The sequence below is a fragment of the Pyrgilauda ruficollis genome, unplaced genomic scaffold (assembly GCF_017590135.1).
Source record: "Pyrgilauda ruficollis isolate IOZ18807 unplaced genomic scaffold, ASM1759013v1 scaffold3, whole genome shotgun sequence".
Taxonomy (NCBI): Eukaryota; Metazoa; Chordata; class Aves; order Passeriformes; family Passeridae; genus Pyrgilauda; species Pyrgilauda ruficollis.
The window spans coordinates 208097-229740 of NW_024524377.1; the positions used below are offsets into that span (position 1 = coordinate 208097).

General features: G+C 46.1%; 2 protein-coding genes across 5 annotated transcripts in view; one reads left to right on the top strand and one right to left on the bottom strand.

The window, feature by feature from the left end:
* The first annotated feature begins 159 nt into the window (after window positions 1-159).
* ORC4 (origin recognition complex subunit 4) lies at window positions 160-14219 on the top strand. 2 transcript variants are annotated; one of them, XM_041472860.1, is made up of 14 exons: window positions 160-440; window positions 1577-1648; window positions 2375-2451; window positions 3877-3967; window positions 5243-5318; window positions 5662-5747; window positions 6958-7006; window positions 7535-7686; window positions 8942-9115; window positions 9471-9557; window positions 11105-11213; window positions 11858-11953; window positions 12030-12097; window positions 12251-14219. In XM_041472860.1, the coding sequence occupies exons 1-14, from the start codon at window positions 363-365 to the stop codon at window positions 12437-12439; spliced, it is 1404 nt and encodes a 467-aa protein (XP_041328794.1). In that variant the 5' UTR covers window positions 160-362; the 3' UTR covers window positions 12440-14219. The 2 variants fall into 2 exon arrangements, with proteins under 2 accessions (XP_041328794.1, XP_041328796.1); XM_041472862.1 differs by having other exon boundaries at window positions 160-431.
* Window positions 13023-21644, bottom strand: part of ACVR2A (activin A receptor type 2A) — a 51695-nt gene continuing 43073 nt past the window's right edge. For all 3 annotated transcript variants that reach the window (XM_041472858.1, XM_041472859.1, XM_041472857.1), the window contains 7 exons: window positions 19783-19926; window positions 18954-19097; window positions 18130-18275; window positions 17503-17617; window positions 17040-17178; window positions 16717-16847; window positions 13023-16248 (listed from right to left, as the gene is read on the bottom strand). In XM_041472858.1, coding sequence (XP_041328792.1) covers window positions 16054-16248; window positions 16717-16847; window positions 17040-17178; window positions 17503-17617; window positions 18130-18275; window positions 18954-19097; window positions 19783-19926 — 1014 coding nt within the window. In that variant the 3' untranslated portion in view covers window positions 13023-16053. The remainder of the gene's footprint in view (window positions 16249-16716; window positions 16848-17039; window positions 17179-17502; window positions 17618-18129; window positions 18276-18953; window positions 19098-19782; window positions 19927-21644) is intronic.

The following is a 21644-nucleotide window of genomic DNA, read 5'->3' on the forward strand; positions in this document are numbered from 1 at the left end:
GAGACGACGACTTCCCACAGCGCCGCGCGCGCCGCTCCCGGAAACGGATCCGGGACAGGGAGGAAGGAAGTGGATGAGGAGGGAGGAAGAGGGGGGTGAAATGGACGGGGAGGAAGTGACGGGAGGGGGAGGGAAGGGGAAGGGAGGGGAACGGGGAGCGCGCGGTGACGTGAGGGGGCGGCGCGCGCGGGGGCCGGTGGGAGCGCGCGCGGCGGGTCCCGCCCTCCGGTGAGGGAGGAGAGGGCGGGAAAGCGCCGTGAGGGCAGCGCCGGCAGGTGAGGGAGGCGGGGGAACGGAGAAAGAGCCGGCGATCTGTCTCAGCCTGCTGGCCCCGCCGGGCGGGACGTGCCGAGCAGCGGAGGATGCGCCCTCCCGCCCGCCCTTCGTCTGCTCGGGCTCCGGCGTCTCTGAGGGAGCCGCGGATGCAGCCTGTGAGGAGGGTAACGGGGGCTGCGGGATCGGTTTCTGAGGGGAGGGATGGCTGCCCGGGGGGGTCTTGGCTGCCGTGCCGGGGTGAGGTGAGGGCTCAGGGCGGGGGTGGCCGCCCTCAGGTGACGGAGGGGAGGCAGGAAACGTCGTGAGGGGAGGCGGGGGCCGGACGGTATCCCGGGACACTCCAAGCCCTGTAGGGCTTCCCTCATTTCCTGGGCTCTCTCAAGGTCCTCCCGAAGCCCGCTCTCAGCGTCCCCACAGCCTCTCACGGACCCTCCCAAGCTCTTTGAGGCCTCTCCATTCCCTCATGAGGGTCGTCACAGACGCCCCCAGCCCCGAAAAGTCACCGCACTCAGAGCGCCCACCTTCCCCATTGCCGCAGCCCTTCCCCAGATCCCTGCCCAGATGGACACGCTGCCCCCCGCCCCCTCCATTCATTTTTAGAGCATTCCCAGACCCTCATAGCCCCCATAAATTCCTCACCCCAAATCCCTCAGGGCCACTTCCAAACCCTTCCCAGGATCACTCCTAATTCCCCTCAAGACCTGTAATTCCACCCAAATCCCCCTTAGAGCCTCCCTCAGGCCCTCTTGAATCCCCCTCAGAACCCACTCAAACTTCTCAATCCCGTTGTGATCCCCCAATCCCTAAAGGTTTCCCCTCAAACCCCCTCTAGATCTACCCAAATCTCTTTAGGGAACCCCAGTCCCCTTAGGACCCCTTCAAGTCCCCTTCAGAGCCAGCTTGTCCAGAGAGATGCTGTGCTTATTGTTATTAACTGCACATTATAAACAAGGATGGCCAGTTATTCCTGTAAAAACGTAATTGTTGTGTCTTTTAGTGTGTGCTTGTAACTTGTTCCAGCTGCAGAAACAGAAGGACATTATTTTAAACTCTCTAAAGCATCCTAAAGCCAGTGCACTTTAGATGTGTGTAAACATGGGTTTAATGTTACCAGAAATAAATTTAAAATTCTTTCAGCATTTTGGCTCTTTTTCACTAGGAAGATGGACTGCTGCATCTTTATTAGTTAAGAAGTGATGTTCATTACAGTCCTTAAAAATGACCAACACCTAAGTACAGTTTCTGACTGGGATTGTTTGGAAAGCAATGCTATTTAATAAAATGTTAATTTTCTCCCAAGATGAAACCTTCTGCAATGGGCAAGCGAAAGTTGAAGGAGAGCAGTGCAGAAAGTGCTGAGTGCATTTCCCAGGTCAGTTACATCTTCATTCATTATTTTCTTTTCAAGTTATGGAATTTTTCCACCCTCTGCCATTCATGTAATTTGTATTTTTTTTTCCTGGTTAGAATGACTCGTACAGATACTGGATACAATTGTTAGGGCACTAAATGGCTTTTGTATCTGTAATTCTTTCAGCTTCCCACCTGTTGGGTGCTTCAGGTGTTACAGTAATAACGTAGTAAAAAACTTAAAGGATGGTCTTGTGCTTTTGTAACTGTTTGTGGCCACAGATTTGCAGAAATTTATTTTTATCCACTTTTTATCTTCCAGTTTGTAGGGTGAATCAGAACCCAGGTGACATATTGGCAGCAGGACAGCAGCTGCCAAATCAGTTTTTAGTTTGTTTGGTTTTTTAAAACCTTTATTCTCCTCTTTTCCCAAAGTTGCTGGTTAAAAACTGCAATGCATCTTGCAAGGAATTACCCCTGGATCAGTGATTTCTTATATATTTTAATATCTTCTAATTGCTTTTTCTCCTTTATATAATATTTATACAATACTCTGCCTCCTGCAACTTTATTCTTACTTTCAAGACCCTTGTATCCTTGATGGCAGTAAAGATTTATGTGTTATAGAATATTTGTAACACCACAAAAGTGCCTAATTTACTGTTATTTTATTGCTGTAGTTACATTATTGGTAAATTCTGGTGTTTGGAGCCCCAAATATTTTTCCTGTGCTGTGTTACATCCCTAGGTACAAAAAATCTTACGTGAAAGATTCTGTCACCACTGTGCTGCTGGAAAACTGTTTGGGCTGGAGCAGCAGTACAGGTGAGTGAGCAGGCTCTAGCAGTCAGGGATTTCTAATTTAACTGCAGCAGTGAAATAGTCTGGTGAAGTCACAATTTTCTGCCTCTCTGATTTACTAAATGATCCAGGCTAAAGTGACTTCTAGCCCAGTGCTTCTAAAAATTATTTGCCTCGGGTTTTGACAGTTTTTATACAACTGTTCCCTTCTGGTTTTGTCAGGATCTGAGTTTTGGATTTCTTGTCCTTGTTTCACATCTCTCATTCATGAAGCACTTTTCTTTTTGATACTTTCAGTGCATGTCCTAAGACTTTGTGTAATGGCCTGGCAAAGCAAGGAGTTAAATTCTCTTGCTGTGATACTTTATTTTTGCTTTTGTTTGTTGGTGAACTGTGTTAGAAGTAAATGTTAAAATTTCTGTTCCAACATGATGTTTGTTGAAGCAGAAACCCATATTTAAACCTTCCTATGGGGCCATCCAGATGGGGACTTTAGGGTTAGGAAGAAGGGATTTAGTGGGACAATAAAACTGTCCCAGTACTGATCATTTTACAGATACAGGTCAAATTCTGCAGATAACCAACGCTCATTTAAAGAACTTGTTTTAAACAATTAATTTTTCCAAGGCTGACTTAAAGTAAGTGGAATCACCCGATGTGAGCACAAGTTTTCATTACAAGAGGGACAACACCATTTATGAAAACAGTGTACTGTACCTGCAGAGCTCACATTGGCATTTTATTGCTGTTGTGAGGAAATGTGCTTCTGTTATGTCAGTTTTACAAAACAAGCCTCCCCCATTTATACTGGAATTCTGAACAGCAATTTACAGGCTGTGTCCTCACTGGTAGTGAATTATCCTGCAGGGAAAGCACAATGCACTCCCCAGCTCTGATTTTCCCTTCCCAGGATGTGTCAGGGCTCTTGGCTCTCAAGCAGGGACCAAAGCCACACGTGTTGGCTGACTTGTCACCCCTTCAGAAGCAATAGCAGGGTGTCAGTATCCCATATTCCAAAAACACATGATTGATGTGTAAGCATTTGGGAATTGCAGGTGTCAGAGGTTGCTGTAAGCACTTTAAACGTGGTTTGAGGTGATGAGTCTGTCTGCAGGTAATTTCGAGCTGCTGAGGAATAGTGGTAGCACAGAAAGCTATCTATTTCTTAAAGAAAGAAATAATTATTGAAGTCTGTCCTTTCAAGGCCGAGAATTGCAGAACTTTATGAATTAGTGATACTCTCAACTTCTGCATGTTTTAATATTTTAAAGTATTTTAAGAGCTCTGATCACTGAGCCCTTTGTACTTTATTGTATTACATTTTGCATGCCCTGAGTGTTGGCTCTCAGAGCAAGCCGAAGCGGATCGAGTTTTACTCTTTGAATTTTCCCTGGGTTTGGGGGATGCTGTCAGCTTTGAGGATTCAGCCTATTTCTGTTTTCAACACAGACATTTGCTGGAACTGCTGAAAAGAACCACGGTGCACGGGGAGAGTAATTCCGCCCTCATCATCGGCCCCCGGGGATCCGGGAAAACGGCGGTAGGAGCAGCTCTTGGAGCTTTGTGTGGGTCCAGCAGAGCCTCACTGACATCCTGGGAGCCTTTGCAGCTCTGCCTGGTTTTACAGAGAGAATTGCTAATGGTTTGCCTAGAAATGAAACACGTTCCAGGACTTGCTGTGGAAATTCTGTTCAGGAGCAGCATGGAGAAATCTGTTCCTAACACTTGTCTTTGCAATTAAAGCCGTGTTCTGATTACTCTCTAATTAACCTGGTTTTGGGCCCTCACTGTAAAAATTATGAAAAGGCATCCGAAAGCTCTAAAAGGAGTGGTCTGAGGGGAGGGTTTCTCCATAGCTCTGTGTATACAGGGAATGGTCAGGAATATTACCTGCCATGGAGCAGAATATTCCTTAGTGGTTATGGTTTATAAGTGTAGGTTTTGTATTTTAAGGGAATTTCCCTTAGCTGAGGCACATGCAGGGATGACCTCTAACTTAAGTGTTTAATACTTCAACAGTATTCAAACACTCAAGTCTTTAATGTTTACATTAAATGATGTGATGAGAATTTATGGTCCTTTCAGACAGAATATAAGTTAGCAAAATCACCTATGCAGAATCAATTACTTCCTTTTTATATAGCAAGTGAAAGATGCTGGAGTAAAGAAAATAATGTGTGTGTATATTTATATATTTATACTTGCACAGAGGTGGGAGCTACAAATCCTCCTCTGAAGAAGCCAAAGCAAATAGTACCTTTTAATTTTTAAATTTAACATTTCCACTACTTACAGATATTTTAATACAAGTTTTTACTAGTAACAAGATCTTGATGGACAGCAAATTTGGGAGTTTTATAAGCAGCAGTTGGTGCAATCATGCAGTTTTAATTTTGTCTTCCAGAAGAAAAGAATAAGCAGAGTTTCTTTTAAGATTTAAAGCAGAGATTCCTACAGCATCCAAAGAAGCCATGAAGCTGAATATGGCACCAACTCAAGAGTCAAATTCTCTCACATCTCAAATTCATAAAGCTTTTTGATTAAGGCAGAAGCCCCAGATACTAGCCCAAAAATGACTGAAATACCAGAGTTATTTTCCTTTCCCTCCCAGTTCAGCAGAATGAGCAAATGTAATTTTAACAATCATGGCTGGTGAAGGCGAAGTTGTCATTTTAGTGTTTTAGTCTGGCAATTACTCAAACATGTTCCCTAATGAAACCTTACACACTGTTTCCTGTCCTATAATATCTGTAATTACACTATCCTTGCTGTTAAAAAATTTTCTCACAGAAATTCTGTATTTTTTCTTTCCTAGTTATTAAATCATGTCTTAAAAGACCTCAGGGAAATGGAACAAGTGAGAGAGAACCTCTTGGAAGTCCATCTGAATGGCAAGTAAAACATCATTGATCCAGGGTTCTGTTATATTCAGCTCTGTATTTTGTATGTACTGAGTGAATTCTTGCTTTCAGCAATTTAGTCCAGCCTAAATTATGGACATGTTTGTCTGTGAGCTCCGAAGTGCCTCTCTGTAGAATTTCTCTATATGGAGAGAACTTCTGTGCTCTCAGTGACAGAATTAAGTCACTTGTCAGGTACAGAAAACTCCTGTCCAGTCTGATTTTTAAAAAGGCAAAAAGCTCTGCAAGGCTGGAAAGGGGGAGAAGCTGCTGTTAAGTTTCTAGTGGGAGTGAAGGAGCTGCCAGCTCTTCATGAGGAATCCTTTTCTTTCAGGGCTTCTGCAGACAAATGATAAAGTGGCCCTGAAGGAGATCACCAGGCAGCTGCAGCTGGAAAATGTGGTTGGGGACAAAGTTTTTGTGAGTGACTTCATTCCCGCCTCCAAAACCCTCTCCTGGGACACTGGGGCTGTGTGGGATGGAGCTTGCAGGACCTGCCTGGGCTGTGACTCAGGAGCTGGGGTTCCCTTTGCTGATTGAGCAGTGCTGATGCATCCTTACTGTTTTTTAAAAACCCACCAACTTGTGCCTTACAGGAGGGAGGAAGGGAACTCTGCCTTAACAAGCCCCACAAAAACAAACTTAAGTATTCCAAAGTTATTCCAAAGGATTGAGTATTTATAGTGTTCCTTAAGTATTTATTATTAATAGTATTCCTTAAGTGTTCCAAACTTAAGTATTCCAAAGAAACTTTATTCAGAGGCGTGGGGAATTTGGAAATGTTGTTTTTAACATTTCAAAACAAAGAATTCAACCAAAAAGCAGGACCTTTAATATATTATCAACCCTTTTTGGTCTGTCCAAAAAGGAAGTCTATCCAGGCTTCCTAGAGTTCTCATTTTCCATGGAATTTCTATTGAAATATTTGCTGCTATTTCCCTTTTCCCACAGATAAACCGATTTACATGAGTACTGAAGACAGTTCTAAAGAGAGTGACCAAAGTGCTTGAAAATGAATTTCCCTCATTATCTGTAACTCACATCCAGAGGTTAAATTGGGTTTTCTGCCCCCTTTTGATTGGGCTTGTGGTCTCCAGTTCATTATTTCTCATCTCACACCTGGAGTGCTGCAGGGTGGGAGGATTTGTGTGACTGGACCAGGGTGGGCACAGCCATTCAGTGTTTTTTTTTCAGAAGTGTTTGATGCTTCCATCTGTTCAATAAAGTTGCCAGTTAAACCCTGCACCCTGCTCCCTCTCAGTGGAACACGTTAGGTGGCACTTTTTCCATGTGTGTGGCTGGAAAATGAGGATGCAACAGCTATTTCAGGAAGGATGGAGCTGCCTCTGAATTGAGCTGATTGCAGGCATTCTCCTGATCACTGAGTTTTGCCTGTCTGAGGCAGTTTGGGGATTTCAGACTGGGAAAAGGTGGATGAATGTAGAGTTATCCCTCATTGTTCTTGTCCTGAGGAGTTTATCATTGTACAGCATGAAGTACCACTGGACATTTTTGAAAGCAGACTGTTGGAAGGGAATGGCCTCCATTGCATGTCTGAATTTGCTGGAATTAGACAATTCTGAGAATGACACTACAAATCTATTCTGAAACTCCTTTCTTTTCTGTCTAGGGCAGTTTTGCTGAGAACCTTGCCTTCCTCCTTGAAGCTCTGAGGAAAGGTAAACACTAAAAATCCCTGTTGTGAAACTCTGGGTCACTTGACTGGAAAGTGGAGTTTTTTAATTCTACTTTACAGGTGGAATGAAGAAACTTAGCCCAGGAATGTGTCATAGTTACAAAATAATATTAAAAAATAGTAATAGTAAAAAATAGTTAATACTGATTACTACACTGAACACAGTATATACACCTGCTGTAACTTCTAAGGCTTGCATGTGATGTTAGCTGTGAAGGACAGATTCTTTTATCCAGATTGATGCTATTAAAAATTGTTATGTTGTTTTTAAAATAAAATTGGCCAAGTCTGTGTTGCTTGTAGCCAAAATGCTGTTTGGCACAACACTACAAAACCTTCCCAGTTTTTCCATGTATTTTCCTTTTTTCTGTTGGATGTGTAGGAAAGGAGGGCTTAGTGAAAAGCTGAAAGAAGATGTGTGCATTTTTGTTTAACCCCATTATTAAAGAAAGCTGTAGCAATGGAAGTCTAGTGCTGGAGTTGCCCTGCTAACTCTCCAAATTTCTCTCAGGAGACCGAAGCAGCAGCTGCCCAATTTTGTTTGTCCTGGATGAGTTTGATTTGTTTGTCCACCACAAGAATCAGACCCTGCTCTACAACCTCTTCGACATCTCCCAGTCTGCACAGACCCCAGTGACAGTTATTGGGCTCACCTGCAGGCAGGTGAGAAATGGCATTTCCTCATTCCAGGTTTTTACCTGTTTTAAAGGGACTTTTGTCTTGGTAGGAATGACTTCTCTTTCCCTGGAACCTTCATTTCCTAAGAGACTTCGCTCAATTATCCATTTTTCTAACTTTTTCATTGGGAAGAGGGATGTAAAAAAAAAAAATAATTTGTGCTGAGACCAATTGAAGATGCCCAAAGCCTTCAGTTTCACTGCTAAAGGAGCAAACCAACATTTCTAAGGACACACATTCAGTATTAGACCATGGTTCACTCTTTGGAGGGGCTCCTGAATTTCTTGGTTGGCAGTTGGCAAGGACAGAGTTGCAGTAACTGTGTTTAAATCTCCTTTTTTTTTTTTTTTAAAGAAACCACTTCAGTAATCTCCTTTCTTAAAAAAAAAAAAAAAAAGAAAATGAGTTCAGGATCCCTTTTTCTAGCAAAAGTTCACTTTTGCTAGAAAATGAGTTCAGGATCCCTGTTCAGTTTGCTATTTTACAATGACATTAGCTGGAGATAGTTGGGTTGTGGCAGGAAGAATAATTAAAATCTCTTATCAAAGCCTGATTCTGGGTTTGACTGGGATCAGGTGATACCCAGCTGGGCAAATTTCTGGAAGTTAATAGAGAGGTTAATTGTTGATTTAATAAATTACAATCTTTCCTTTTGCATCATCACTGTCCTGAGTCTGGTGTGCTCCTCACCCATTGTCTAGAACCTTTTATTCCCTGTTTGGGGTGTAATTAAGGAAGTGTCTCCAGAGTGACAGCTGCTGTTTCCGAGGAGATTTTTTCGGCTCTTAAGTATTTTTTGGGATTTTTAAGCTGTATTCTCTCAGGCTGACAAAAGCATGTGGCCTGTCAGCTGGCACCCCGGTGTGAGCACACAACAACTTGTCCAGAGCCCTGATAGGCTGCAAGGCTTGATTCAGCCTTAAGTAGCTGAAATATTTCCATAATCTATGGAGACATTTTGCTGGGTTTCCTAGCAACAAATGATCCTGTGTGATGTGCAGCATCACGTGGGCCGGGGTGCTTGGTGGCATTGCAAGGCACATCAATTAAAATCATCAGCAAAGGGCTTGTTAGAACATTGAACTTATGTTACAACATTTGAAGCCTGAGAATTCAATAATTCTTTCTTTTTTCAGCACACTTTACTTCATTTGTCTGTGCTGTAGCAAAGAAGCACCAAATTCATCTGCTTTTTAATGACTGTTTTTCCTTTTTTTTTTTTTTTTTCTTCCCCATCAAGGATATCCTGGAGCTCCTGGAGAAGAGAGTAAAGTCAAGGTTCTCCCACAGACAGATATATTTGATGAATTCCTTTGATTTTAAACAATACATTAAGATATTTAAGAAACAGCTTTCTCTTCCTGCTGAGTTTCCCGATGAGTCTTTTGCACAAAAATGGAATAATAATGTTCAGGTACTTTAAGCATTTTATCCTTGATTTTAGGAAAAATTCTAGAGTGAGAGCAGTGTAAAGCTGGTTTACTTCATACACATATTCTTTACCAGTAAAAGTGTAAAGCTTTTACCTAAGACTGGCTGAGTGTGCTATGGAATAAATTAAATTATTATAGAGCATCTTTGCTTATTGAAGTCTGGAGGTAAAGTTGTCACAGGAAAGACCAAAAAGTTGAGGTTGGATATGAAAACTATTGTGAAGTGTAAGCTGAGCTCTTTTAAAAATATATTTACCTGTTATTTTTCCAGGTGAGTGTGAAATGATGAAAAGTGAGTATGAGGTGGTTAAAACATGGCTTTATTGTTTCTTGCAGCATCTCTCAGAGGATAAAACCGTGCAGGACGTGCTGCAGAAGCTCTTCCAGCACACCAAAGACCTGCGCTCGCTGCATTTGCTCCTGGTGTGTATTTGGGTATTCATGAAACACCTCCTTGCAGTAATTCCTGAGCAGCTCTCGAGCTTTTCAGGCCATTTGACTGAGCTTTGCCTGAAACAGCATTTTATTGCACTTGAGCCAGCGCTGGCTCCTTGCAGGCTCTGTCAGCCTGTGCTGTGTCAGTGAGTGGGGTAACTCCAGTTGTGCAGCAGTTACCCTGTGAGGATGGACTGTTCCATTCAGATGGGGCTGAGCTTTTGCTGCTTAACTTTCTCCAAGCCTTCCCATTTATAAAACAAAACTGTAGGTGAAACCTTTTGAAATTGTTTTTTTCTTTCTGAGATTGTTTTTGGTTCCTGGTGGATCCTGACATCTGCTCATATTGAAGCCTGTTTTTTCTACTTGAGCTTCCATCACCACAGAGGAGCTGCAGCTCTCTTGGAGGGTCTTTTTTAAATTTAAGCTGCCTCCCTAATTCTGCTTTTGAACACAGCTCATATAAATGTGCTGACATTTATAGAGGATAAATAACACATATTTAACCACCCTAAACTCTCCCTGTGCTTGTGTCAGTGTGAAAAGCCCCCTGACTGCCCCTGGGCTGTTGTGCCAGCCCAGATGTGTGCCCTCCTGCTCTGGGCTGGCTCCAGCACTCCCAGCTCCTCCTGCAGTGCTCAGAGCCACCCTGAGAACCAGAGCAGAGCCCTCGTGGTGGTGCTCAGGGCACTGGAGTTGGTGACAAGATTGCAGATTATTCCTAGTGCAGGGCAAAATTCTGTGCCTGTGGCTGCAGTGGAGGCCAGGAAAGGAGCTGATGGCAACCAAGAGCCTCCCTGAGAGCAGGGAAGAGCTGAGGCTCAGCTTTCCCCATGTCTGCAGCATGTGCTGAGCTTTTCCTTTGGAAAGAGACCTTTTGTTCTGAATCCAATAAAAGCACGTAATACAGATTCTGGAGGGATGGGATGAGTGAGGAGTTCCTGGACAAACTATGGGAAGAGAAGGTTCTGGGGAGACCTCAGAGCCCTTCCAGTGCCTAAAAGGGCTCCAGGAGGGCTGGAGGGAGACTGGGGACAAGGCATGGAGGGACAGGAGCCAGGGAATGGCTCCCACTGCCAGAGGGCAGGGATGGATGGGAGACTGGGAATTGAGAATTCCTGGCTGGGAGCATGGGCACAGGGTGCCCAGAGCAGCTGTGGCTGCCCCTGGATCCCTGGGAATGTCCAAGGCCAGGCTGGGACAGTGGAAGTGTCCCTGGGCACAAAAGCAGGTTCAGAACAGCTGTAAGTCATTCCTGCAGCAGCCTGTGAGGCCTGATCCATTGCCATGGATATAAACAGGTTCATGAGGATTTATCTCCTGGAATCAGGAGGCTTTAAGGTTTTAAGCCTGGAAAACCTTCCTGGCAAGATGAAATTGAGGTTTTCATCAAAAAAAATGAACTGCAAACCCTGTTTGCAGGGTTTTCAGCGTGAAGCTGCTCTGCGTGTGGGGTGTATCCATTCCTGTTCCAGGGTTCCTCCAGGCAGTCGTGTCCGTTCCCAGCAGTGCAGTGAGCCGTGTGTGTGTTGCAGATGCTGGCTGGCAGCGCAGTGACCGTGCACCACCCCCTGCTCACGGCTGCAGACCTGCAGGAGGCCAGCAGGCAGCACAGCACCGACTCCAAGGCCAACATTGTCCATGGTAAAGCCCAGCTTGTCCCCAGAACTGGTCTGGAAGCAGGGGAGGTGTCGAGTTCCTCCCTGGAATTCTCCAGGTGGAGGAGATGCTGTGTAGGCAGTGTTCCCTGTGGGTGTGAGCTGCTTTGAGTCACACCTGCCTGTGGGTCCAACAATGCCAACTTGGACACTTCCAGTTCTCTCCTTTTTGTGGGAACAGCCCAATCCTGAACATTTCTCCTTCAAATACACAGCAAACAAATGTTCTCTTATCAATCCTCTCCAGTCTCAAGCTGCACCAAGGGAAGTTTAGGTTGGATATTAGGAAAAGTTCTTTACAGAAAGGGTGACAAAGTTCTGGAATGGCTGCCCGGGGAGGTGGTGCAGTCCCCATCCCTGGTGTGTTTAACAAAGCCTGGATGTGGCACTCAATGCCAGGGTTCAGTTGAGGTGCTGGGGCTGGGTTGGACTCCATGATCCTGAAGGTCTCTTCCAACCTGGGCATTCTGTGAATTCTGTAAGATTTTGAATTCTGGAATTCCTTTACATAATAAAGGTACAGAACACCAGTGGGTGAGGCCCAGAGCATATAAAAATAGAGGAATGAACGGAGTGGGTGAACTGGCTGTGCTCAAGGGAAATACTTGGAATTCTTGTCTTTCCCTGCAGGTTTGTCTGTGCTGGAAATCTGCCTCATCATAGCCATGAAACACCTGAACGAGGTCTATGATGGAGAACCCTTCAACTTCCAGATGGTTTACAATGGTGAGAGCAATGCCTGAGCTTCACAAACCCTACCCCACTCACTTCTAACTGCCCCTTTCTTCTCCTGCTGCTGCAGAATTCCAGAAGTTCATCCAGAGGAAGGCACATTCTATGTACAACTTTGAGAAGCCAGTTGTCATGAAGGTGAGACTGAAGCGCATTTTCTTTTGAGTTGTAAAATATTCCAGTTTTAGTTCCAGGGCACAGATTGGCGTGGTCAGACACAGCCCTAGAAGGGAGTGGGGTGTTCTGGGGCAGGAATGGTGTTCCCTTGCAGTGCCCCTTTTCCTTCCCAAGGCCTTTGAGCACCTGCTGCAGCTGGAGCTGGTGAAGCCGCTGGAGCGGCCGTCGGCGCGGGCGCAGCGCGAGTACCTGCTGATGAAGCTGCTGCTGGACAGCAGCCAGATCATGGACGCCCTGCAGGTGTACCCCAACTGCCCCACCGACGTCAAGCAGTGGGCAGCCTCCTCCCTCAGCTGGCTCTGAGCTCCACCAGCCCCGCTGGGATGCTGGGAGCCCCGTCACAGGGAATGTTTACCTGCAGGACGGTGTTTGGATCACTGAATTTTTGGAAGCAGTTTTCTTTGCTGATTCATTTGGGATTTTCTAGGGAGAACGGTGCTGCTGTTCCCTTCCAGCAGCCAGAACTGTGCCTCACTCACTGCCAGGTGCTTTAGCTCAGCTCAGTGCCAACTCCTGCTCTCAGTTCCCACTTGGAGAAATCCAAGCTCTGGGTTTCTCCCTGTGGCTGAGGGCTCTGGATCCTGGCTCAGGCCCTGCTGCCCTCCTGGCTCCCTTCTACAGCCCCATCAGGTCACAGCTCACACTGCACTTTTCCATCTCAAATCTGACCTGACATGGAAAATGTATCCAATTAAATCTTTAATCACAACTGAATTTACTTCATTAAATGTTTAATCCAACAGCCTGCTCCATGCCAAGTACAAGGTAACATCATTCCATACCAAATTTTTTGGAGCAAAACTCAAAGAGTTTGGTTCCAGAGCTGCTGTAGGACCAGCCCCATGTGTTTATTTTAAAATAAAGTTTTCGAAGAAGCATTTGCAAGTCAGAGTAGTCACATTTTTTATTTTCCCGCTGGGGAAGAGGGCAGAGTATACATTTGTATTTGTACAATATTTAACAATCACTTTATTGAGGGCGAGGGGGGTTGGTTGGTTTTTTGGCACCTGCAGAAAAGCAGCAAGTGCCTTTTAACAGTAGTACAACAACCTGTGCCCAAAACACTGACAAATACAAAGAGGAAAGTTAAAGTAATCGCTCACCAAACTCGAGAGGTAACGAAGAGGAGATGGACTGAAAAAAACAAACTGGAGGGAGAAAGCAAAGCAGTCCTGCTGGTTGAGTATCTGAGGTAACAGATGTTCCATCAAGGATGCTACTGGAGTCCTTTTGCCCAGGGACGTGTATTGCAGCTTCCTGTGTTTTGTACCAAGTGTTCCTGATCAACAGAAATGTCTTTAAAAAGGTAAAAAAAGCTGGAAAAGAGGAGAGGAGGTGATGACTGATTGTGGATGCTGATGGGAGCAGGACAAGTCTCAGCACTGGTTACAGGTGAGGTTTGAGAACTGCACCACTGCCGATCCTGGGTCATTCCATGCTCAAGGGGAGTTTGGGAATACCCCAGGAAGGGCAGCTCTGGGGACTTGGGACAGGAACTTGTCACCCTCAACAGTCACAGCTGGTGAGGCCAGGCAGGAAGGGGCCAAGGGCACTGCCCCAGCAATGCCAGAATCCTCCCTAGCACCCCGTTCCCGGATCCTGCCCTCGCTGCTCCCAGCTCACTCACTGAATGCTCTGAAGTGAAACTGGAATTCACTCCCAAGCCCTGGGGCACAGCTGGAGCAGAGCAGAGTGGGGAGATCATTCTGAGCCATTAAAAGCTTCGGGGAGGAGCAGCCTTTCCTCAGGGACGCTACATGATGCTGGTAATCCCAGGAAGCTGGGAGTGGAACAGGAACAGCAGGGATATCCCAAAGGTAGGAGCCAGCCCCGAGCCTGCAGCAGCTCCTTGGGAAGGGTCACGCACAAGGAGGGACTTGGATACAGCTTCAATTTCTGCATCAATTTCCAACGGCACAGAATGAAACCAGCCCGTGGCTCCAGTTCTGCCAGGGAAGGGGCAGAAGCCCCGAGGAGTCCGTGGTGGAATTCGTTCAGAACTCCGCTCCTGTCCTGCTCTGTGTGAAGTTTAATTAAAAGTGGAGCACAATGGAAGCCAAAGGGAAGTGTCCAGCCAAGAGGACTCCACAAACTGGATTTCCTTCCCTTTTCCAATGGCCCCTTGGAGCAGGATCATCGGGCACAGCAGTGCCACAGCCCTGGCTGAACATCAGCCCTTCCTTCCTCCCTCCCTGCCCAGAGCTGGCTCTGCTTCATCCATCACATCCCACTGCTCCCAGGGATGAATTCCCAGATCCAGGTTCCAGCCAGCCTTCAGGAGCTGCCACCTGCTGCTTTCCAGGGACACTGGGATGGACACACGCAGACAAGGACACAGCACACCACGGGCCGCTGCCGGCTCTGCTCTCCAGGGGCTTACAGCATTTATTGTCCTTGGAATTTGGTGTGAAGGATCCAATCAATGCAGTGGGACAGGAATTGGGAGAAGCACTTTGGCACCCAGCTACCAGCCACTGTAATTCCAGCACAAGGCTTGACACCCTGAACTCCAGTGCTGGAGTTGTGAATTTCCATGTTTTCCCTCGTTTTCTGTGAGTCTGTGCTCTGGCCATTGAAATTCCTTTCGTTACCTCGGAATGGTCATTGCATATTGTGAGCAGAACTAGGTTATCCCTGAAATTTGTAACATTTAGGATCTGCAATCTGTGGCTAGAACTTTGTGTGTGACTCCAGGCTCAACCTGTGGCTCACAGGCAGTGAGCTGCACTCCCCTCCCATGGCACCGAGCTTTGAGTGGAGGGAAGCTGCAAATCTCCAAGCAGAGGGTGAGGAATTGGGGGAACTGAGCTTCCTGAGGTGATCCTGAAACAGTGACACAGCCCCCACTGCCTGGCGGGACAGGGAACACGCGGCGACCTCGGCACAAACATAAATAGGAAAAAGACTCTTTTTCAAAAAAAAAAACAACAAGAATTCAGAGCTTTCCAGTGTCACAGCTCAGAGAAAATTAAAAAAAAAAAAAAGTCATGCTTAAGGTTTCAAATATTCCTCAGACACAGCAAACCTAAATAGTATTCAGTTAAATAAATGGATGAGATACTCTGGGAAATGGAGGGAAAAGCTTTCAACTAAAAGAGGAAGGAAAATTTTCTTTCAATAAACAGCACTTTTTCTTTTTTATACACAACAAGCGAGTACAAGAAAAGGCTAAAAACACGGCTCTAGGAATGGCCACTTCCTGGGGGCATGGAGCTTTCCCCTTCTTAAATAACACAGGGCATTGGGAATACATCATTTACAAAACACGGAGCGGTTTATTATTCCAATTAGTGTTGTCAATCATAATTTAGCGAGGTGGAACTGAGGTATACCTGGTTGAGGGAGGTTAAGTAATACTTGGAAGCCTCTTTGCTCTATCCCATTGATTACTCTTGTTTCTGTACACGGAACAGCAGCACACGGAACATTCACAAGCTGTGTCGTAGTCGCATTACAATAGTCATTTTATAAACAACAACGAATGCAATAAAAACGAGTTACCCTTTTTTTTTTTTGTTGTTTTTAAATCTGAAATGAAATGTTTTTGATTTAAAAAAAATAACAGTAGTTCATTTAAAGGAATTAGTCTCTTCTGACAGGGATTAAGAAATCGGATGTCAGTGTTTAAAATTCTCATTAGCCCGTTCAGGTCCGGATTCTTCATTGTAAGTTCCTTATCAGCACGTGAGGGGTTCTCAGTCACGTCCTTCAGGTGTAAGCAGGGAATGCAGAAAGTCTCATGGATCCACGTTGGGGAGGAGGAGGAGGGGAAAACAAAGGATAAACACCTCTTGGTGATGTTCCAGAGAGACTTACCATCCGTTCTTGCCACCCGGAACAGCAGTGACGCCAGCAGTCCGTGCGCTGTAGCAGCTCCAGTGAAGAGTCCTGTGGTCACTTCATGACCAGTGCAACTATCATAGACTGGATTCTTTGGGAGGAAAGTCAACGTTTGTCACCATTGTGACCACAGTCACGATGTCCTCTGTTGTTATAATGTTAGTGAGTTTTTGCATCTGGATGATCCTCTCCTCCACGCAGCCCGCCGACAGCCGCGCCTCGGCGTCGTGATCCCAGCACTCCTCGATGGTCTCGCACAGCATCGCCATTCCCTGCGGGAAAGCAGCCAGGGAAACAGCACACATCAACAAGGGCACTTCGAGGGACACGTGGCAAACGGGAGCCTTGGTGTCCCACAGGATGTGGGGCTGGGGTTGGTGTGAACCTGGAGTGTCCCGTGGGGCCTCAGCTCTGCACTATTGAACAAAAACTGTTCAACAACAGCAGCAGGGGGCAAATCCTTCCCTGCAGTGCTGGAGCCTCCCAGTGTTTTAAAAGGTGAATCCCTCAGGCACCAATTGGGACCGAACTGTAAAGTAACGCCAGGATCTCTTCTTCCACCAAAAACCAGAAAAAACCCCTCACTTTCTACTACTGAAGAAAGAGCAGTCTGAGATGAGGAACCTTTACAGCCCATTTAACTCCTAGTGGAATTTGGAACCCCTCCCAAACCCCAGCGTGATGCACACAACACGGCACGGACAGAACGAGGGATTCACAGTCGGATGGGTCACACTTACAGAATGTTTCTGCCAACACTCCCTTAGGACAGGCCTCTTCTTTTTGTGCACCACAACTTCCTGCATGTCCTCCAGGGAGGGGTGCTGGCCAATCTCCTCCTCGAAAGGCAGCATGTACTCATCCACGGGGCCTGCAGAGGGAAACACCGGTTAAACGGGAAAGGGAAGACTGCCATGCTGGCAACGTCGGCCACAATCAGAACCCAGAGAGGTTTGGTAGGAAGGGATTCCAGCCCCTGCAGTCCCACCCTGCCCGAGCTGGGCCCTCCCAGAAGGGCAGGAGCTGCAGCTGCCCGGGGCAGGGGCACGGGAAGGTCGCTCACCGTCGGCGGCCGTGCAGCGCGAGGCCAGTTCCCAGAGCACCAGGCCCATGGCGTACATGTCTATCCGCAGGAACGCGTCCCTCTGGAAGTTGATAGCACCTTCGAGCACCTCGGGAGCCATGTACCTGCGGGTGCCCACCTGCAAGGGCACCAAAACACCCACGTTTGTGCCCAGAATCACCCCCAGCACGGGCACCACCCCGCCTGCTGCCACATCAAACCCCTGCTTTGTCCCGCATTAAACACGGCCGTGGTTGTTCCTGCATTAGGAATAAATCTTGGAAGTTTCATCACCCAGTTTCTAAATAGAAATTAAATAATTGATAAAATATTATAAAAGTTCTTGTCCAAATTGCCCAGTCGGGATAAAAGGGGGGATAGGCCATGCAAAGAGCCTGAGGGGAGATTCCCATTCACATCCAGGTAACAGCTGGATCATTCCTGGAAATAACTCAGGATTTACCTGTCCATGGGTGTCTCCTGCAGACTTTCCAGCCTCAAACTTTAAAGCTAGACCGAAATCAGCAATACAAGCCGTGAGGTTGTTTTTCAGCAGCACATTCTTGCTTTTGATGTCCCTTTCAAGTTCAAGAAAAAAAAACCCCACAAATTAGAGATAGAACACAAAATACAGTAAAAACTCTAAGGAAAATGGAACAGCAGAAAACAAGGAACATTATGGTATGAAAGGCAAGAAAATGATAAAGAAAATAGATAAGTTAAACAACAAAACAATAATAATAAAACCTTGGGGGGGTGCCCTTGCAGACCTTAATGGGAATAAATGAGACAGTAATTGGAACTGTGATTTTGTGCTTGTTGTTAAAATAAATACAGATGAATGATGGCTGTAGGGATAAATGGAGATGGATAGATGGATGATGCATGTGGGATACATGGAGATACAGAGATGGAATGAAAATTTTGCAATCCAAGCGTGCAGTGACTGCAACTTTTTTTAAATAGCAAGAAACAAAATGCTTGGAAAAAAGTGCCTTGGAGGGGAGATCCAGGAATTCCTGCAGGACCAAGAGGTGGTGATGGGCTGCCTGCAGGATGGCCACGTGTCCCTGCACTCCCAGGGCAGTACCTGTGGGAGATGGCTGGCTTGTGGCCGTCCTTGAGCCCCGGGATGTCCTCGTGCAGGTAGGCCAGGCCCCGCGCCATGGTCTGGGCGATGTGGCACAGCTCGTTCCACGACACCACGTTGGCCTTCAGGAAATCTGTCAGGGAGCCCTGCAGAAAAACAGTCACACACCCAGCTCAGCCTCACTGCTCCAGGGAAAACCTGCAATTCCTGCAATTCGCATGTGTAGGACCTTTGATTGTCCTTCCTTGTGGCCCAACAGCAGTTTCAGAGGGAAATACTCTGAATAAACAGAGATGAAATCATTCAGCACCACAGTTTCAGAGTGAAACACACTCTGAACAGATCTGAAAAGATTTTCAGAGTGAAACACACACAAAATTATTCAACATAAAACTGAATGTATTCTTAATTAATTGTATTTGTGTTTCTTCCTTTTGCTGTCACAATAGAATCGATCTGTATCACTACATTTTTATTCTTATGAGCCAACAAGTGAACCAAAAATAACCCCCCAAAAATCTCTGCAACATGGGAGGTTATGTATTTTAGGCGGGTTTAGATTTGGGATATTAAAATAGACATATTCCAAAAATCCAAAAAAAGGCAGAATCAATTTTTGTTTGTCTCCTAAAACAACTCCTCTGTCAGCAAAACCTGATGACAACTTTCTCAGCTGCCTGAAAACGAACTGCAGTGAATTCACATCCAGTAAAAACCGAGCAGCAAAGCGGGAGCTGCTTCCCATTTCCTTCCTTCAGTGCCCCAGCTGCCCGTGTGTGACCCTGTGTGGGCTGCTGTCCCTGCCCCAGCCAGGCCAGCCCCACCTTCTCGTGGAAGGCGGTGATGAGCCACAGGTCCACGTCGATGCTGGAGCCGCGCTTCTCGGCGCCGATGAACTGCAGGATGTTGTCGTGCTTCATCCCGGGCAGGCTGTAGATCTCGTACTCGTTCTGCCACGACTGCTTGTCCTGCAAGCACAGCAGCACAGGACCAGTTAGCCAGCAAAAAATGGGATATCAGGGGCTGGCCCTGAGGGGAGCTTGCTAACAGAGTTTGGGAATGCTCTGTCAAAAAATACGTGGAGTTTGTTGTGAAGTAATGAGAGCCTGCAGCGTTTATTCTGCAAGGCAGCCCCTGGATCACTGTGAGGGAACAAATTCCTGCACCTCGAGCAGCAGGGGGTGCTTTAATCAATGTAAAACCCATCCCAGTATCACCATCCTGCACCACTCCGTGCTCTCCAAATTCTTCAATCCACTTAATGCAAGCCACGGCTTCGTGAGGGCACTTGCTGGGCAATGAGTGTTATGGCACTTAATTGAGGCATGGTTAATTGGAACAATCACTCCAGGGTTTGCATTTCAGGACATTCCTTCTAAGTACAATTTAATTTGATTATTAACTGGTCAAGAGGTGGGTTAGAGCTGCTTAAAACTACGGATGCTGAGTATTTCTATGATTAGAAACCCACATTTCACAGGGTTTATGCTTCAGTAATGCATTTACTGCAGTAAAACACTTATTTGAAATCACTGAACTCTTCCTGTATCTTTTACACCTCAATGCCATCTCCACTTGGATTTACAGAATTATTGGGCCAAGAAAAGCTGCTTCAATGTGAGGAAAAACCAGGAGCCCCAGGGTTCTGCTCACCTGGATGGGGAATATTTTGACTGCAACGTATTCGTTGAGCAGCTGAGCTTTCCACACACACCCAAATCTCCCCCTGGCTTTGATCTCCAGGAGCTGCAGCGGCTTCAGACCCATCAGGGGAGATGGTGGGGGAGGCCCAGGATCCTGCAATCAGGAGAGACCATTAATTAATGCTGCTTTAATTAATGACATTCATTCACATCATCCCTGAGAGCACTACAGATAGAGGATTGTAGATGGGGGATCACCCAGCCAAACCCCACCGCAGCAAATCCCAAAGACCCAGGGACAAAGCCCAGCCCTGCTGCACGGGATGGGAAATGGGATTGTGAGACTTGGCCAGCAGGGATGTGCCACAGGGAGGGATACACCTGCACAACAGGTGGGACAGCACAGCAGGAGCTGGGAATGGCCTGAGCAGCAGGGAAGGACAGCAGAAATTAGGGAATAATGGAATCAGGTGGGAAAGCACAGCAGAAATTAAGGAATAATGGAGTCAGGTGGGAAAGCAAGGCAGAAATTAGGGAATAATGGAATCAGGTGGGAAAGCACAGCAGAAATTAAGGAATAATAAAATCAGGTGGGAAAGCAAGGCAGAAATTAAGGAATAATGGAATCAGGTGGGAAAGCACAGCAGAAATTAAGGAATAATATGATGAGGTGGGAAAGCATAGCAGAAATTAAGGAATAATGGAATCAGGTGGGAAAGCACAGCAGAAATTAAGGAATAATAAAATCAGGTGGGAAAGCAAGGCAGAAATTAGGGAATAATGGAATCAGGTGGGAAAGCACAGCAGAAATTAAGGAATAATAAAATCAGGTGGGAAAGCAAGGCAGAAATTAGGGAATAATGGAATCAGGTGGGAAAGCACAGCAGAAATTAAGGAATAATATGATGAGGTGGGAAAGCATAGCAGAAATTAGGGAATAATGGAATCAGGTGGGAAAGCACAGCAGAAATTAAGGAATAATAAAATCAGGTGGGAAAGCAAGGCAGAAATTAGGGAATAATGGAATCAGGTGGGAAAGCACAGCAGAAATTAAGGATTAGTCTAATCAGGTGGGAAGAAAGCTCAGCAAAAATTAAGGGCTGTTGTAACCAGGTGGGGAAGCACAGCAGAAATTGAGGGACAAAGATAATCAAGCTTTACTTGTTAGATTTTTAAGAGCTGGAATTGCAATGAGCCCCTTGGATGCACTGAAGGTTTCTGTGTTTATCTGTGGGACCTTTGAGCCCTGCAGATCCACACCTGGGGTCAGCCCCTCCTGGCCCACTTCCCTGCTCCCAGCTTTGCCAGTGGTTCCTGAAATCCCAGCACCCAGAAATGAGCTGGGATGACACTGCAGAGGTGAGCTGGTCCTGTCCTGCAGGATTTGTACAGCTGGAGGTGAGACAGAGCTCCCACAGGGCAATCCATGGACCCACAGCCCCATATCCATAACCCCATCCCCATATCCCACACTACAGCCTGGCACCATTCCCTTCCTGGGAAAAGGGAGGGGGCAGTTTATTGCACAGCCTGGATTCTCTGCTTGGCTGTATCACATCATCTGAACAGAACAAGCAGATTCTCAATTTTATTGCCAAAGCTCTGCTTCCTTCTGGGCTGGCCCTTTCCCTCCAGGTGGGAGTAGCTGTTCCTCTATAAAAACCCCAACAGCCAACCCCAAAGTTTGCAAAAAACCTCCAAAACACCCCCTTTTTCCTCTATTTTCCCCAAAGAGAAAAGTAGTTTTCAAGAGAATGAAAACCACCAGAGGAGTTGCTTCTACAAGAGAGAGGAGAGTGCTCAATAAAGAGTTAAATGCTTGAGCACTTCCATCAAAACCATAAAATCCTGTGCAGGTTAAAGACACATTTT

Excerpts from the sequence above, each read along its gene's own strand:
- ORC4 (XM_041472860.1), top strand. The coding sequence starts at position 363 with ATGCGCCCTCCCGCCCGCCCTTCGTCTGCTCGGGCTCCGGCGTCTCTG. Across the intron at positions 1,649-2,374 it reads GTGCTGAGTGCATTTCCCAG|GTACAAAAAATCTTACGTGA; the intron begins GTCAGTTACATC and ends TTACATCCCTAG. Across the intron at positions 7,687-8,941 it reads TTGGGCTCACCTGCAGGCAG|GATATCCTGGAGCTCCTGGA; the intron begins GTGAGAAATGGC and ends TTCCCCATCAAG.